General features: G+C 41.4%; 3 protein-coding genes across 4 annotated transcripts; 2 read left to right on the forward strand and 1 right to left on the reverse strand.

Annotated features, from left to right (window-relative positions):
• Positions 1–507: 507 nt before the first annotated feature.
• Positions 508–5,823, reverse strand: phb1 (prohibitin 1). The gene is made up of 7 exons (XM_084925356.1): positions 5,695–5,823; positions 5,054–5,147; positions 4,228–4,389; positions 2,002–2,144; positions 1,786–1,902; positions 1,596–1,691; positions 508–1,506 (listed from the first exon to the last, which is right to left on the reverse strand). The coding sequence occupies exons 2-7, from the start codon at positions 5,136–5,138 to the stop codon at positions 1,294–1,296; spliced, it is 816 nt and encodes a 271-aa protein (XP_084781482.1). The 5' UTR covers positions 5,139–5,147; positions 5,695–5,823; the 3' UTR covers positions 508–1,293.
• Positions 5,824–7,410: 1,587 nt separating this feature from the next.
• Positions 7,411–8,351, forward strand: LOC146388207 (uncharacterized). The gene is made up of 2 exons (XM_084924766.1): positions 7,411–7,729; positions 7,861–8,351. The coding sequence occupies exons 1-2, from the start codon at positions 7,460–7,462 to the stop codon at positions 8,143–8,145; spliced, it is 555 nt and encodes a 184-aa protein (XP_084780892.1). The 5' UTR covers positions 7,411–7,459; the 3' UTR covers positions 8,146–8,351.
• Positions 8,352–10,060: 1,709 nt separating this feature from the next.
• Positions 10,061–16,295, forward strand: LOC146388208 (uncharacterized). 2 transcript variants are annotated; one of them, XM_084925358.1, is made up of 6 exons: positions 10,061–10,167; positions 11,116–11,299; positions 11,697–11,800; positions 11,898–14,630; positions 15,152–15,360; positions 15,461–16,295. In XM_084925358.1, exons 2-6 carry the CDS (start codon positions 11,116–11,118, stop codon positions 15,552–15,554), a joined length of 3,324 nt encoding a protein of 1,107 aa, XP_084781484.1. In that variant the 5' UTR covers positions 10,061–10,167; the 3' UTR covers positions 15,555–16,295. The 2 variants fall into 2 exon arrangements, with proteins under 2 accessions (XP_084781484.1, XP_084781485.1); XM_084925359.1 differs by having other exon boundaries at positions 10,095–10,167; positions 11,113–11,299.
• The last annotated feature ends 1,798 nt before the right edge of the window (positions 16,296–18,093 follow it).

The following is an 18,093-nucleotide window of genomic DNA, read 5'->3' on the forward strand; positions in this document are numbered from 1 at the left end:
AGGAAAAATTCTAAAACTACAATAAATGCAATCAGTTTTTATCACAGACTCTTAAACTTTAATATCGTTTCTATTTTAATTCGGGGCTTTTTTTTGGTAACAGCTGTTTTAACTGACTCAAGCCATCCAGTTTATTTCCATGAAGACTCTCGGGAAAATGACCGACCTGCATATTTCTGCGATATTAAAACATTTTTTAAAAAAAATGCATGGATGTATATAAAGAACACAGGAGAAAAAAAGTGTCGAAACTATGTCTCATTCTAAAGAATCAAATTATCTTCATAGTTTACTTTTATTGTCGATACAAAATAAATCTTCCCTTTAATTTAAAAAAAACAAACAAACTACTATTCCTTCCAGTTTGAAACAATTTTTTAGTATATATTTTTTTAATGGTGTACCTTTTATTTTCTTAAAGCAAGACAAAATAAATGCCACCCCCCACCCCAGTGACAGTTATGCCTGTGTAAAACATCTCTGCGCCTTGGCCAAAAAGACTGACAATTGAGAGGCAGAAAGGCGATTTAATAAATCATTCTTTTCTGCAACACGGGGCTTAGATTTTTTTCCATACAAACTGAAGATAGCAAAGAAAAGAATCAAGTACCATCCTGTACCACTTGCTAAGCATATTCCAATTGATTCGGAGTAACATTAATGTGACAAAGGTATCTGAAAGAAGGCGGCAGACATTTAAAAAATAAAAATAAAAATAAAAATAAAATTCTCTAGTAAGCCTGAATGACTGAAGCCAAATGAATAAACAATGTCAAGACACATACCTTGCAGTCATCAGAAAGATTGACAATTCATTTAGATTTCACAACAGAAACACAATTTGATGAAATTTCCAAGCACAACAGAAGAATGGCATTTACCATTCACATTTATTGTTTAAAGAAATCACGTTTTCTTTGATGTACAAGTGACTGTTGCTTTCCACTCATTAAGTGCTTTCACTTTGACATAACTTGAATCTTGACAGAATTTACTGCACTGACAATTCTCAAAACAGAGTACTATATATATTTTAGGTTATCACAGAGCAATAAACCCCTTCACTTCCTTACATAAAAGGACTTCATAAATTTAACCATCATAGGTCTCTCACTTTGTCTCCCACCATACTGCTATCAGCAGAGCCCAGTCCTGATTTGGTTAGAGAAATAGTGGGAGGAATGTGTGTGATGTTGGGAGAATCCTTTATTGAATCCTCCAACCACCACGTCCATGGTCTATGTAATGGCTGGAGACAGTGAGGGGAAGTGGTAGACATGGGGTGTGACACTATCACTGGGGCAACTGAAGCAATGTGCCCTGTCCTGAGGGCAGGTAAGTGACATTGCGGGAGCGTGACAGCTGGAAGGCGATGTCTTCAGCGGCTTCCAGCTTACGGAGCTCTACCAGACCATCACCAGCCTCCATCAGAGAGTTGGCAATGAGTAAAGCAGCCTGAGAATCTCCCTCGGCTGAAATGATGGCTGCCTGCTTCTGTTGCTCTGCCTAAAATGATAAAATGAAAACGATAAAGCTGTATGCACAGTTTTAGAATGTGCTCATAGTACAGGGATTACATGCAATGTTAGAAGTACCTTTTCTACAACGAAACGGGCTCTCTCTGCCTCTTGCTGGGCCACCTGTTTCATCTCAACAGCCTCTGTGAATTCCTTGCCAAAGGTCAAGTGTGTCTGAAAGAACACAATACAGCAGGTAACTGCAGTTAAACACACAACCCAAGGATAGTATAGAACAATGCTGCATAATTTTCCATCGACTTCATACCAGTGAAACATCATCCAAGATTAGGCCGAAGGTGGAGGCTCTTTCTGTGAGGTCCTCACTGACCTGCCTGGACACAAGCTCTCTCTGAGTGATGAGCTCACTAGCATCAAACCTAGCCTGAGAGAGAGAGAGGGAGAGAGAAACATTAAGTGCTTTTTGACTCTGTTCATTATACATTCAGCCAATTTGTTTGGCCTTTAATGGACTGTTACTCACCACTACAGCCTTTAAGACCTCTGTGGTGATAGATGGCAGCACCCTCTCATCATAATCCTCACCAATACTGGTGAAGATGCGTGGCAGCTGGTTTGTCACCGGCCGGAAGAGGATACGCAACGTGATGTTAACGTTCTGCAGATCTGTAGGGTGAATGGTTCAGACCTTAATCACACTGTATACACTGGCCTACACGTTAAAACAAGTGTTTGTGTTCATGGACTAAAATTTTCTGTGTAAAATACAAACAAACAAGTTCCTCCTTTGGGAATGTTTACACAGTTGTCAAATCAAATGAGAGTTGTGGGTTCAAACATTCCTATTTTTCCACATTTTTAAATCAAACCCGTGACAGTTTAAATAACACAAAAGCAGCATTGCAATGAATCATGTTACAGTAACCTCTGACACATTATAAGGGCAATAATATAGCTATCAGAATAGTTGGGGGAAGGGGGGGACTGATTCAAATAAATAAAAAGTAGAACATGGCAGGAAGCTTAGTCTCCAGATTTAAATTCCCTCAGCTGTTTTGGGATGCACTGAGGCCAAAACTACAAAGGACATTCGACACAATTGAATGTTTTCTTTGTATTAGCTAGTTCAACAAAACCTACAATTCCAGGAAAATCCAATAATGCAGCGGCTGTGAACTTTTATCATGGCGGACTTTCTTCATCAGGCTGTGTGTGTGCGCAACACTAGAAGGGGGGAGTGCATCATTTCACTTTTCCTCTGTACGAAATGTACCTAGTTTAGTCAAGAGCAATGTTCCCTCTAAGCTGAGCATGTGAGCAATCGTGCACTGCTGACATGGGCTCCCCACACAGAAAATCTGCGCTGTGCACAAAAAAAAAAATCCAACATGAATTGGAATGAAAGTAAATACATGTATTTATTTTATTTCGCTGATTTTCTGTGCGCGGAGACTGTGTCAGCAGTGCACGATTGCTCACGTGCTCAGCTTAGAGGGAACAGTGGTCAAGAGGCGTATGTGACATTAAGCTATAAATGCTTTTTTTAATGCTACAGCTAAGAACTAGAATGATTGTAGTCATGAATTCACCAAATAAATAAATAAACTTAACATTGCCGTTTAATTCTGTACATTCAGAAAGTCCATTTAAGCAAATCATGGCCAAGTAGAAAACATTTAAGTTCTTGACCAAATCAAATGAAAGAGACTTTGCTGTAAATCAGGACAAAGTACAAAAAAACATTTATAAAGCCCTATAACCACATACCTTGTGAAAACAGTCACCAACTTAACCAAACAAGTGTGCAACAAACAACTGATGCTAGATTTAAAAAGTAGGTCAACCCCAAGTGTGACGTCGAATAATAGATCTCAAAACCATCATGATCTCAAAACTTAAATAACCATGGTTTGTGAGAATGCAAACAATACTGACAGGTGGTCAAAGTATTCATCACTTTGTAATGCCCTTTAGAGACTTTTGAATTCTTAATGGAAAGCCCCCACGGCTATTCTTATTTTACCATATGAATATTTTTTTTTCTTTCTTTCTATTGGTTCTGCTTCTTTCTTTCTTTTTTTTTTTACTGCATTTACATTAGAATGCAACACAACACAAACAACTGTAACAATGGGTTTTCTTTGTTCACATTACTAAGACACAGCTCAAGAGGTTTGTGTATGAACATATTTGCTCAGTTAAGACTCTTTATTGCTCTTACAAAATATAACTTGAGCTAGAACAAACTGATGATAATGTCTTTTAGAACATTTTAGATCTCAGTGCAGAGTTGCCATGGCATTCTAGCCAGTTAAAAATTGAGCCATCAGACAGAACTTGCTAACCCATTAATTCCACTTCACAGCATTCTGGGTGGAAAGCAAAACAACTCGTAAGAGCAAAACACGCAGTTCTAGGGAAAAATTTGGCTACACTGCCACTGTAGAAGGAATGGCAAGATTCATCTGAAGAGTGTCTCAAATTTAGAATATGGCACTCCATGATTTTTTAATTCTAAATGTTTTTGTTACTGTTGTACACTTTATTTCAGCATACATTGAGTTATATAAATTTCAGTAACAACTGGAAAATGTAAGTGTTCAAAAACATCTGACATACCCTCTACATGTCTTTTAATGTTAGAAAAACTAAACATTTAAGAGTCTTCACCACACCACAAAGCTAAGCCTTCTTAGTTTGACAGACACTGAATTTGCAGAAACTAAAGTTCCTTGGAGTGCTTGCATACCTTTGCTGCCTGTGATGACAGGCACATTGCGTGGACGGGAGCGGCAATCAAAGATGACAGGTTTCTGAACCCAGGGGATGAGGAAGTGGGTTCCCTCACCAACAACAACATCTTGAACACCTCGAAACCTGTCAAAGATCACAGCCCGGTGACCTGCATCAACTGCAACAAGGAGGACAGAGAATCACATATAGAAAAATTTGTTTAACATGAAAAATGTATTTTTTAATTTTATTTTTATTAAGAGATAAGATAGAACTTTATTAATCCCTCGGGTGGATTCCTCTGGGAAATTCGGTTTCCAAATAGCACAGCACCAACAGAAGTTACAGAACGTGAGCAGAATACCATATATACACATATATAAATACAGAGACATATATAAATAAAGAGTATACAAAAGGGATAAATAGAATAAATAGGAATAAATTCAAGGTCACCGTTTTCCTCGTTTATGATCTGGAATGCTAATGAATTCATCAGCTTAACCAAACAAAGGCAACTAATATAGGTGCTACACAGAGTAGACCAAAGGCATCCTAAATTAGCAAAAGAGGTTAAGTGTAACCCTAAGTGTAATACCAAAATCTCACTTCAGAATAACACGTTCGTAAAACTAAAACAACTGGTTTTCTCATCTGCATGCAACACTATCAGGTAGCTATTCATTAGCTTTTGCTGCCTTCCAAAACCTCTTGAATTCTTTCAGAAATGTGGTTTATACAAAATATATATTTTAACCAAATTAATTTTTATGCTTGATGACTGAGCATGTTTTCCTATACATGTAAAATTCAATTAGACCATGGATCTTTCTAGGACTCACCGTTGAAAAGAGCTGAGTTCACGACACCTCCACCGATGGCGAGGGCAAGCCCCAACTTCCCAATGGACTCGAATAACTTGGCCATGACAGCAACCTGGTGACAATGAAAACACTTTGAATGTCTTTCTACACATCTCCACCTTTACACCTACGCAATGCACCATAATCCTGTGATGGACCTTGGAAATCCAGGCTAAATCCCGTCTTTCAAATAACAGTTGGCTTTGGCCTTGAGCTGGACTGACACCAAGGCTGTGGTTGTTAGCTAATTTGGCTAACTAGCTAGCATTAGCTTATCTACTAACTGAACTGAGACATCTTGCAAGCACATATAACTAAACAGAGCACCGCAGCTTAGATTTAAGGACGATGCAATACTACAGATAAGACAATAAGATACGTAAAACGATTAAAAAGCGTGCGACAGGTAAGTCCAAGTTGCACGCCGGGTGACTGCACGCATGTTATCCCACGCTGATGCAAAGTGGTCGCTCGTGTTCATTTAATCTTGTAACACTACGTGTCTTGTAAATAGCACATAAAACGTCTCTCCGTTTCACTTCCAAAGGCTAATACAATGACATTTTGATAAACAGTTAAGTAATTTCACTGTCACACACATAACGTATGTCATAACTTACCTCACTTTGCTCGGATGTCTGTGACCTCCACCGGACACGACGTACAGCACATGAAATATCTGCTACACAGCGCCTGCGCACCGGATGAACCAACAAAGCATCTGATTGGACGTAACAAAGCAGTCTTCTTCTTCTATGACTTAGTCAGTATTCAAACTAATTACTGCCACCTACTGACTGCGGCTCGCCTAAATATAATTAAAACACATTATTTTAGCTGACCGCTTTTGGCTTATACTGATTAAAATGTAGAAAACAGAACACATATTGCTACATAGCATTAGTATACTGGTTACTAAGACTCAGACTCAAGACTGTATTTTACATTCCTTAGACAATAACGTTTTGGCTCTTGTTGTAACTAGAGGATGTCAGGGAGGTCAGATTATTATTATTATTATCATTATTATTATTATTATTATTATTATCAGTAGTAGGAATACTAGTATAAGAGTAGGGTGTAACTAGAAAAAAGAGAGGTAAGAGGTATGCTCCAGAGCCTCAGATGTGTCAAATGTAAGGCCCGGGGGCCTTACTCCAATCCGCCCCCCTGGACTGATTTGGCAAACTTGAAGGAGGACATAAATTTTGGACTTTTACCTGCATTTTCACAAATCTTACAGTTTTTTCTACTGATAAAGAGCATGTCATTTTCATACTACATTAATGTAATTAAGTAATAGATTTGCAAAGAAATGACAGTTCTTGTTTCAGTTTTTTACAATGAGTCGACAGCAAAATAAATTAAAAAACGACTTTTTCTATGAATTAACAAGAACTTTCAGTTTTATAATTACTTGAAAATCTGGACAGTGGGCTACCAGAACCTTTCCTGTATTTTTATACATTAATTAATTCATTTATTTTCACAAATTAAGCCCAAAAAGTTGTGCTGACAGATTTCCTTTATTACAGTTTTTCTCAAATGTTAAAACACAAAAGCCAATCCTGTAACCCAAATGACCAGTAGTCTAAACACATTTACTAAATGTAGCCACCATATTCCAGTACCATAAACACATGTCACATGAAGACACAATTCACAAAACACAACCCTCTGTACTCATAAATCTAAACACATTTTTCCTTGCTAAAACACATGTTGCAAAACAACTCTGCTCATATTCTCAAATGAAAGCCCATGTGATGCAAAATGCTTGCCACAGTCACCAATCTTTGAACACAGGGAACACACCTGGCGTCAGTCACTACACACAACGACTCAAAATTGAAGACACCTGTTGCTAATGATGTGACCCCACCTATAAAAGCATAGTTTGGTGAAGATGCCAAACAATCACAATGGATGAAGGCATTCGAGCGTGCGGAAGGAGAAGAGCTGCAGGCCAAAGAGGAAGAGGGGTTGAGATCAGAGGAGGAAGAGGTGAAGGCCGAAGAAGAGGAGTTCGGAGTAGAGGAGGAAGAGAAGGAGGCCAACAAGAGAGAGGAGAAGGTCCAGGTGGGAGAAGAAGACAACCTCGCACCATCATAACAGATGATATGCGAGCAACAGTAATTGATCATGTCATTGGCCATGGCATGACAATGGCTGAAGCGGGACGAAGAGTACATCCAAACCTGAGTAGGTTCACCGTGGCCACCATTATCAAGGCATTTAGACAACACAACAGGTATAGTACGCTATTGCTTTCTTTGTCACACTACAGTTTTACAGGCCTGTGAAAGTGGTCTGTTACTTTACATGTAGTTTTACATATAAATCAGTCAATTGACAACACATGTTTCTTTCTTTAGAGCTGAAAGGATGCCACATAGAGGTGGGAGGGTTGCCATATTCACAGCGGCACAAGAAACCCTCATTGCAGATATGGTCCGTGAGAACTGCATTAGACTCCGAGAGATCAGAGACAAAGTCATTGCAGATAATGTAAACTTTGAGAACATTGATGCTGTCAGCGTGTCCACAATAGACCGAGTTCTCCGGCGCCAACAGATGAGGATGAAACAGGTCTACAGGGTTCCCTTTGAGCGCAACTCTGCGCGACACATAGAACAACGTTACGAGTATGTGCAAGTACGTATACATCCATGTCCACAGTACAGTTAGTGGACATACTGTGTTGCTTAGTGGCCTACATTACTTCTGGACAATACTGTGCTACCTGATTGACCGTTCTGAACACCTGTACGCTTTTCCATGTTCAGAGGATAATGCAGTTGGACGCGATGGCCAGACCCCATGAGTACCTCTTCCTGGATGAGGCTGGCTTCAACCTCCAGAAACGAAGGCGAAGAGGCCGTAACATCATTGGCCAAAGAGCCATCACTGAGGTTCCTGGCCAACGGGGGGGTTACTCTTTGTGCAGCTATGGGTACGGAGGGGCTTGTCCACCGGCATGCTGTCCTTGGGTCTTACAACACCCAACGTCTCCTCACCTTCCTAGAGGAGCTAAAAGACATCCTCCTGGACCGTCAACAACACCATCCTAGGCTAGCACATCACATGTATGTGATCATTTGGGACAACGTCCGCTTCCACAAAACACACCAAATCAGAGAGTGGTTCACCACCAACAGTGACCACTTTTTAAACGTCTGTCTGCCACCCTACTCCCCTTTCCTGAACCCTATAGAGGAGTTCTTCTCATCATGGAGATGGAAGGTGTATGACAGACAGCCATACACAAGAGAGAACCTCGTACGGGCAATGGAGCTGGCCTGTGCTGACATCCCAGTGGAGGCCTTCCAGGGATGGATTCGCCATTCCAGGGCGTTTTTCCCGCGGTGCCTAGCAAGGGACAATATAGCCTGTGATGTGGATGAGGTGATGTGGCCCAATGCAGCTCGGCGACATGATGCCGCACAGTGACTGTGTGTAATACTGTAAAAAGACCGTGTAGACAATAAAAAAGACTTCACACCCTGATCATGTTTCCGAGAGTACTGTTGTGTGCGATAGATTCTGTTTTTGCATTGAGTTGTGTTACAGTAGTGTACGTACATGCAGGATGTTTTTATAGTCTTCATGTGAAACTCACAAATCTAAATGCCTAATCCTCTGCAGGGTTCTATGACGATCCGTTACTGTACAGTTTATAAAAATATGCATTGGCAGTTATGAACCAAAGAACCTTCTCACAAATTGAGCATTGTGTTTTCAATTGTTTTGCTGTAGTGTGTAATGCTGTGTATAGTGTTTACAGTTTTGACAGCTTCGAGCTGCTCTCTTGGTGTGGGAGTTTGAGTTTTGCAGTGGGAAGGTGTGGTTGTGTTTATGTAGCTTTAGAGAAGGGTGTTGTGTTTGGACATTGGGGAACTGGTAGTAACGTTTGTGACATGTGTTTTAGCATTTGAGAAAAACTGTAAGTACAATATAGGAACACACACAGGACTACGTAAAGTGCGATCTGCAAAAAACAAACAAACCCAAAAACAACCCAAGACAGGACAGTGCAACAATAGACAGAAAAGAGTGATACAGACACAAGACAGTGCAATGGAAATATGCAAAATACTGAATATTGTGCAAACAGTAAATTGGTGTGTGTGTGAGAGAGAGCGAGATACTGCAGATAAGTGCTTGGGAGTGACGTGTATGAAGGTGTGTGTGTGTGTGTCGGTCCAGTCACTGAGTGTTCAGAAGACTGGCGGCTTGGGGGAAGAAACTGTTCCGCAGTCTGGCAGTGAGGGCCCGGATTCTCCGGTACCTCTTTCCAGAAGGCGGCAGGGTGAAGAGTGTGTGTGTGTGAGGGGTATGTGGGGTCCTCTACAATTCTGGTGGCTTTGCAGATGGAGTGGGTTCTAAAAGTCTCCGTGATGGAGGGAAGAGAGGCTCCAATGATCTTCTCAGCTGCTCTCACTATCCATTGTTCAAAAAATGAAAATTGAGTTTGACATCCCTGCTCTAAAGAGAAGAGGAGTGAAAGTCAATAGAAGCAAGACAGAATATACATGTGTGCATAAGTTTTAGATAGGTGACACAGTGAAGTTGCAAGGAGTAGAGGAGGGGAAGGTAGATGAGTTTAAACATCTGGTGTGACATCAACTATCCAAGGTGGACAGTGCACAGGCCAGACTGAGATGGTTCAGTTGTTTGGAGGGGAAGGATAGTGGATATACTGGATAAAGGATCAGAGAAATGATGATGCAAGGCACAGGTTGAGATGGATTGAGAGGGCAGATGAACCACTGTAGCCACCCCTAAAAAAGGCAGATGAAAGAACAAACAAACAAACAAACAAACAAACACTACTACTACTACTACTACTAATAATAATAATCATCATAATAATAACCACGTATAAAGGAACAGTTTGGGAATTTGTATGATACAGATTATAGACCAGTCGGGCACCCGCAAACATCTGCACGCACCGACTCACATGACACTTTGTCGCCCCCTAGAGCGGGGAAGAAAAATCGCACAACCGGTAGTTTCACTTTTCTTCCATTGCTCGTAAAGAGTGACGATCTTTGAAAGAAAGCAAGAAACGGTCGTGAAAGCGTTTTAAGGTCAGTGATGATTGCAAATCTGAAAGATATCCAAAGAATGCGACACACCGTAACTGCCTCGGGCGCAAATAGAAGATCTGTCGATATGCGCTAAGAAGATTGGCAGTCGAGATGTTTTTGATTTTCTCTACTTCCTTGACAGTCGTCTGGCTGCAGTGTGGCTTTTCTTAACGCTCGCAGATGTGTTTTCACATCGTGTAGACACGAGCACGCAAAAGCGCTACTTTTTCGCAAGTTGGCTGGATTCATTTTTTTATTAATTTGATCAGATTTATTTTACAATTAGCACAGATGTTGGCAACTTTGCATCCAGTAACATCTGCCGTGTATTACAAGCAAAATCTGGTTTAAAAAGGCATTTTAGAGCAGCTTATTATTTGTCAGTTAGTTACAGACTAGTCGTGGGAAGCAGGAAGAAGGGGAGTAAGGGGCGTTAACCTCACTGGTACAATTTTACACACGAATTTTACACTCCTGTTGATATTGGACAAACATGTACGCAACACACGAAGTCGACGCGTTTTCTAGTCTTTCGTTTCCACATAGCAGTCTGGATAGCTCAGTAGTTTTGATATTACAATGATATATATTTTTGGTGTTAGCCTGCTGTTGCTTCAAATAACCAGCTGCAAAGTGTCTAGACATTTTTTCCCTACAATTTAATGAAAAATATTCTCTGGTGATGGAAACTGGGGATAGTTTTCTGTGTTGATGTACTTTCCTGGTAACCCCCAGCAGAGGGAGTTGGACTATCAAATATGTTTCGATTCCTATTCACAGTTGTGGGGTCTATCACTGAGAAATGTCATGTTCTGACTTTTTGCCATCATCATTTTGATTTTCATGTTCACCATTAATGCAAAATGGAAACATTTTAGTGTTTAGCCTTGCATTCAGCTTCAAGAGTTTTCCTTCTTACAGCAACAGTGATTGTGTTTCTTCCAGCAGATGGCAGAACCAGGCAGGACTGTGAAGGTGTGTGGACTGCCCACAGACATCGAGGATAACACACTGAAAGACAAGTTATTGATTTACTTCCTTAGAAAAAGAAATGGAGGAGGAGAAATAGACTCTGTCACCTTCCTCAAGGCAACGCCTCTGGCTGCTCTCATCACCTTCGAGGACAGCGGAGGTCAGTAGGTTCAGTGTATGTTCACGTCTCCTCATCTGCTGTGTAGATCAGAGGGATTACTGTCTGAATAACTAAATGTTCTGTGTCAGCGGTCTTTCATTGCAAAAATACTGTTCATTAATCAGAATCAGAATACTTTATTAATCCCGAAGGAAAATAGGGCGGATTAGTTACATATTATACTGAATGTATTAACACTAAACAACTGTAAACCAACCAAAGATGGCATTCATTTACAAAGTAATAGAAAGGTACTACACTGTCTGCTGTCACCAGTGATTTACACTAAACTGGAATGTTGGCATTGAAGTCAATGGAGTGGCCAGTTGTAGAAACACTTAGTCAGGATGCTTCACAGACTGTGATTGATTTCTCTCTGATGACCCCTCTCGCACAGTGGCACAGAGAGTTATTCACCACAGGCTACACGTTCTGGATGTGGATGGGAAGAAGTATAAGCTCACGGTAACTGAGCATTGTGAAGATTTCGACCCAGATCAGGTAGATTTAGCTGCTGCTCTGCACAATTTCAACAGATACAGTGTAAAATTATTAGTAATTAATTTGTTTTTCTCTTTTCTTTTTCTCATCATCATAGGTCGTCTTAAGCTTATCAGCAAAAATTGACTACAGCAAGCTTCCAGGGGGAATCATGGCATTGACAAGCCTTCTTCAGAGCCACCATGATGTCCAGATCAACTATACTGCTACTGAGAAATGCTCTACAATATTTGGCTCTTACTCCACAGTGCAGGCAGCTTTGGCACAACTACTAGGCCATCCTGGAGGCTCAAAGTCAGCAGAAAACTCAAAAGACTTGAGTCATCCTACTTCCAGTGGTTTCCGGTCTGTTCAAAAAGCACAGAAGCATTATACACAGGAGTCAGAAGATCAGAGCAGAAAAGCCAACAAGCAAAGAGACAATAAAGAAAAAAATCACATTGACAGGCCAACTGATAACTACAGTTTAAGTTCAGAAAGAGACCTGACACCTGGTGGTTATACCTGGGAGGATACTGGTCAGGCAGATGGAGCTGCTTTGCAGCATTCTACAGCCTCGGCGGATGATTTCTCACTAATTATGGATGGAGACATGTTTCAGTACCTGCAGAAACACTGCCGGAAGGAATACCAGCATATCCTGAAGCAGTATGGGGTTGAAGTGGTGGATGTAACAAGTCAGGGTTTGACCACTCTGTTTCTGCATGTTACAGCAGCAGTTGGGGAGGATGGTCTAGAGGAGGAGCGCTTGAAGATAGCCAGAAAGGCTATAAGTCAGCTTCATGAGGACATTGAGGCCAAAATCCGTCGATCCCAGCTGCCCAAAGCTATCCTGCACCCCAGTGGAGGCCTGCAAAGGGCAATTGAGAACTTAAGTGTCAGACTTCCCAAACTTATTCTGAATGAAGATGAAAAAAATATTTATATTATTGGAAGCAGTAGTGATGTGTCCGAGGCCAAGCAGTTTCTTCTCCTGGACAATGTTAACCAGCGAGATAAAAAGGAAGATGTAGCTAGTCTCCTGAGATTTCCCTCATATGGTTCAAGTTTATACCCTCAGACTGATGAGGAGAGATTCACTCTCCCCACACCCTCCACTGTAGCATTGGTGGATGATAAGCTAGATGAGATGCTGAAGTCAGAGGAAGATGAACGAAGAGCTGAAGGAGCCAGAAGGTATAAACTAGCTGCTCGGTTTAAGGATTCTGGGCTAGCTGCGTTAAGCAGTCGACCAGCTGACTTCACTTTACGAACAAACTCATCTCCCAGCAGACAAACACGCCAAGGGCCAATGTTAGGGTATGATGTACTCTCAGAAACAGCAGGGACTTCTGGTGAGGCAGTTTCCAGAGCAGTACCCCAAAACACAGGAGGAGACATTTTGTTCAAGACTGGATCTAGTTTGGCATCTTCCTCGCTTCAAAATAGAACCTCTTTGAATCCAGATTTAACAGATGCTCGACCTAAGAATTCATCATCCCCTTTTAGTGGTACACAGTCCAGTTTGTCAGGAAGTCCTGCACCTCAGTCTGCTGGATCCAGATCCACCTTGAAGCGTGCCAGTAGTTTCTCAGGAACGCCTGAGCAGAAGGCTCAAGTTATGAGTGAGAAGAGTCAAGAAGATAGCAGCAAGTCCACAGTCAGAGCCAGGGGCAGGTCTTCTAGCTTCAGTACCCAAACAGGAAGGGACAAGCAGGAAGTCTATACTGCAGATCTTACAGTATCCAGGATAATGTGGAAACATATAAAAGAAGCATACAGCTACCGAGTGGAAGACCTAGCTTCTGATGTCCAGTTAAAAGAGAGCAGCTTAGGTAGTTGTGAGCTGACTGTTACCATAAGAGGAGCAAACCCATCCAAAGTGACTTCATGTCATCTAGGTTTGCAGAAGCTGGTTGACTCAGTTAGTTCAGACTTCTCTATGCAGGAGGTGTCCTTGTCTGAACTGGGTATCACTGACGAAGCAGATGAAACCTTACAAGCTTGTTGTTCTGAAGTGCGGAGCCGCTTTAAGAAGGTTACTATCGAGATATTAGCTAAGAGCTTATTTCTTCTTGGTCCACAGCAGTTGTGTTCCCAGGTAGGTGCTACCCTGCGGGAAGTATTTTCTGGAGACTCGGCTCAAATACCTGACAAATACCAATATTCCCCAACTTCTTTTCAAATGAATGAAGATAAAAGCACTAGCTTGCACTTTAACAGTAACTCTCAGGTGATTAGAGAGAGCCATCCAGGCAATGCTGATGGTACAAGTAGGAGTCGGGAATGGAGGACAACCTACAGAAGTGACTTTGGTGGGAGGGATATCGTGAGTGGATCTATTGGTCTGGCAAGGCAAGATCATGTCATTAAGGAGAAAGTCAAGCCTATAGATCCAATGGAGATGGATGGACAGAAGGCTAAGTCATTTGTCAGTCAGTCTACACCAGGAAATGATAGTGTGAGGGGTCTGAATGGTGTCGGATCATCATTAACCCGCACTGAGAAAGGGACCACCTTACCTGCTACGCAGATAGGCAGTGTAGGTCAAGAAGAAGCAGAGATCCAGAACACCCCAGGGGAAGCCAAACCAGGCCAGGAGAGGCTGGGGAACATCTGTGTTTGTGGAGAAACTGGGATATCTGTGCAGAGAACAAAATGTGGAGCCACTTTTTGCTCAAAGTGCTTGGACACGGTACATGTCCGCTGCAGAGTTTGTCATGAGACGGAGCAGAAACCTCGGGGCATCCTGGGCAAAATTGTAAAATCTAAACTAAACATCACTTTGCCAGGTTACAACAGGTTCTGTACTATCAAGATCACTTACAGCATTCCTGATGGTATCCAAGCGGTGAGTGGCTTAAAAACATTTCTCGCTGATATTTTGTTGTGCTTTATCTGAATGAGAAATTACATTGGCGCACCTTCTAAGCTTTCATTTCAGAGACATTTCAGGCTGCTCAGTTAGGACCTTTTCTTAAATCAGTTTAAATAGTTAAATTCTGTACAGAGCCCATGTTACACATCAGGTGTGTGCAGACATGTTAAAGCTCTGAGTTATGATTTCTCTAATTTTAAGTATTAGTTTGTTGTTTACCTGTGTTTTAGTTGAAGAAAGAATTAGCTAAACTTCAGAGGCATATTCTGATTCACATTGTTGCTATGAGTTCATATATGTGTGTTTCCTGATCGGCTGAGATCTGCAGATATCAGCCAGTATTTATTATTTTGTTGTTAAAATAAAATAGGCTGCAGTTACAATTCTGACCTTCTCCTGCAAAATAGCATGCAGCTATAGGCTGCCTTTCAGCTTATACACTGCAATACCGAGACCTTGTTCATGACTGCGCTCTTTGTGTTGCGTTTTATCAGGACGGGCATCCATCTCCTGGAAAACCATTTAAGGGAGGGCTATTTGAAGCCTACTTTCCAGACTGTCAGCCGACAAAGAAGCTGCTGCCCAGGCTGGAGAAAGCCTTCAGGCAGGGACTCACCTTCACAGTGACAGGCAAAGGGACAGATGCAAGGGTGACCTGGGACGGCATCCCACACAAGACCAGCTTACAGGGAGGAAAATCAGGGTGAGTGAGGCCAGCGAGGATGTCTGAGAGAGCTGCAGAATTAAAGGTCATAGTCAGTCCATGGACCTGACCTGAACAATGTTCTCTTTGTCTCTCTCAGGAATGGGTACCCAGATTCCACTTACTTGACGCGCTTGTCTGAGGTCTTGACCTCCCTTGGAATTGAGGAATCAACAGAAAAGCCCCATGATTAAAACATGTAAAAAATGTATTTCTTCCTTGTTTTATATATAAAATAGCAGTATATTGGTGATCTTTGTGTTTACAGCACTGTTTTGCAGTTTTGATTAGTTGACAATCACACTGCTTTGTTATAGTGAGATGTTGATATCTGATCATCCTTTAATTGTAGTCTCTTTTAAATAATGGAGTCATTGAAGACTGAATTTTAATTTTGTAACGTCCTTTACCAATTTTCTTTTAACAAGTTGTTCAAAAGTGAAGGGCCTATATTATTTCACATGACAATTTTTTTAAAATACCGTTTCAGGTTATTTTGCAGAACAAATGAATATTGAAGTCTTCAAAATGCACAGTACTGCATAGACCAAAAAATTTGCACCGCACTGTGTGATTGTAGTCATTTAGTTTAGGAACAACAGACAGTAATTTGTAAAATATTCTGAATTTAATAAATTAATTGTCAAAAATCTGTCTTTGCTTCTGGGCACAGAAATAAAAAAGCACATTTCCTGTCTTTTTTTATTATGCTTTTTTTTTTATTAGTCCTGGAAAACATGTAAGGCATATGGTAACATTACACACTGAAGCGTTACAAGCTCTAAAGGCCATGTGGAGAACATGGCACCACGCAGTAAACCCAGAGTCAAGCACAGAAGCAGCATCAATTCAAAGGGTTTAAAAAACAAAGTTGAGACGAGAAAGTGTGTTTGCAACCATTTAAAAACAAAGAAGGGAAAAAAAAAAAGAAGAAAGGACAGAGTTTCTGTCCTTTCTTGTCCAAAACAAGACAAGAAAGGACAGAGTATAGGAAATATAGAAATCAACCTGTTGGGTATGCCTTGTAGAAAGTTACCAGCGGTCACTGACAGGTGTGTGGTAGGATGGATGTGAAGTGGGTTTCTGAAGCATTCCCAGAGATAGGTTAAGATGTCTTGTAAATGTACCAGCTTGCCATGGAGGTTCCCATGCTGAAGGGTCTCAGGTGACGCAGGGGGGCAGCAGGCTGGCATTCTCCTCTCTCACACACCACACCACTACATGACTACTAAACTAATGTGAAAGACACAGAACGGTACATACACACATGCCTTATTTTGTTGTTGTTGACTAAACATGCATTCTAGTACTGTACATGACACGCCCAGCCAGGTTGTACTTCCTTAGCATCTCTGCAATGCAGCTGCATTGCAATATCTCAATGCTAATAGCTGCAGGCAGAGGTGGTCGTTTGAGTTCGTAGTGTAGCGAACACAGTGGCTCTGAATGTGGAACTAAGCCACTTTCATCCTCACTTTTTTGACTTAGAACACTAAAGCTTACATAAAATGTGAGTACTGTGAAGGAAAATCGGTGTGACAGTTTGTGCAGTTAACTCAGTGAAACAATGATGTGTGTGTTAGTAAATTCAGATTTAAGTGGGTTCCTACATAGGGAAAACTGCTGTTCGGAATGACCTGAGAAACCATATAGAAGAAATAAATCACCACAAAGCTGAACGGTGGGTGGCTGTGAGGGACTACAGCTTCAAGCCAAGACGGATAGAAAAGTAGCTGCTGGAAATACAGCACTCACGTTCTTTAGATCTAAAACTATAAGTGACAGTATAATCAAATCCATCCATCCATCCATTTGCTTCCGCTTATCCTTTTCAGGGTCGCGGGGGGCGCTGGAGCCTATCCCAGCTGTCATAGGGCGAGAGGCAGGGTACACCCTGGACAGGTCGCCAGTCTGTCGCAGGGCCAACACACAGGGACAATCAAATCTAAAATGTTCAAAAAAACAAAATTTGAAATACTTTTTTTTTTGTTCCTCCCGTGCATCTCTGAGTTGTTAAGTAGTCTTGCATAAGTGTCTGGAATGACTGGGAAACCATTTCAAGATGAGATTACAATTCAGCTTCACCACAGTGGAAAAGCTCTCAGGCTGCAGGCCACAGTAGGAAGGGGTGGGTTTTACTTTAACCGACGGATCCACTTGAACCCGAATTCAAGACGCGAAACACCCACCCGGCTGATTGAGTTCATGTCAAAGGCATCTCAGTTCAAAAGTACCCCGGGGAAAATGTTGAAAGAAAAAAGAAAAGAAAAGGGATTTTAATCTGTTTTCCACATGCAGATGAATGCATGCAATTTCAAATTCCAGATGTCAAAGTAATGCTCTATTTTCTTTGAATGTGTATGCAGAAGGAAGAGGCTGATATGGAGAGGAGTTTTTGGCTGGCTGCTGGACTGCAACTGTTGCACCGGCCAAGAGGTTTTGCAGATGCAGCACAGGAAAAGAGGAATGACTCTTAATAATCCTTGAGTGAACTGAGATCAACTGCAAAGCGGAAATGTTGTGTCTGGGGCAGGCCAGAACTGAGCTATGATTAGCCAATAAGCAGAGGCTGTGCTCAGCTGTGTTACAGTACTGGCTTCCCTGCACAGCTGTGTAAAAAACATCTGGTCCCTCACTTGTTATACAAACCATTTTGGAAACAAACTGAAAGAAAAGAAATCCATAGAGAGGAATAGCACAGAGCTTTGGAGATGGGGGAAATTTGCAGATTTA

Source organism: Perissodus microlepis, chromosome 4 (genome assembly GCF_051167445.1).
Source record: "Perissodus microlepis isolate ML-2025 ecotype Zambia chromosome 4, ASM5116744v1, whole genome shotgun sequence".
In the NCBI taxonomy this organism is placed as follows: Eukaryota; Metazoa; Chordata; class Actinopteri; order Cichliformes; family Cichlidae; genus Perissodus; species Perissodus microlepis.

Coding starts and splice junctions, on each gene's coding strand:
- phb1 (XM_084925356.1), bottom strand. CDS start 5,138: ATGGCCAAGTTATTCGAGTCCATTGGGAAGTTGGGGCTTGCCCTCGCC. Junction 1,903..2,001: donor AGGTCTTAAAGGCTGTAGTG/GTGAGTAACAGT, acceptor TCTCTCTCTCAG/GCTAGGTTTGATGCTAGTGA. Junction 1,692..1,785: donor TCTTGGATGATGTTTCACTG/GTATGAAGTCGA, acceptor GTGTTCTTTCAG/ACACACTTGACCTTTGGCAA.
- LOC146388208 (XM_084925358.1), top strand. CDS start 11,116: ATGGCAGAACCAGGCAGGACTGTGAAGGTGTGTGGACTGCCCACAGAC. Junction 14,631..15,151: donor TTCCTGATGGTATCCAAGCG/GTGAGTGGCTTA, acceptor GCGTTTTATCAG/GACGGGCATCCATCTCCTGG. Junction 15,361..15,460: donor TTACAGGGAGGAAAATCAGG/GTGAGTGAGGCC, acceptor TGTCTCTCTCAG/GAATGGGTACCCAGATTCCA.
- LOC146388207 (XM_084924766.1), top strand. CDS start 7,460: ATGCCACATAGAGGTGGGAGGGTTGCCATATTCACAGCGGCACAAGAA. Junction 7,730..7,860: donor AACGTTACGAGTATGTGCAA/GTACGTATACAT, acceptor TTCCATGTTCAG/AGGATAATGCAGTTGGACGC.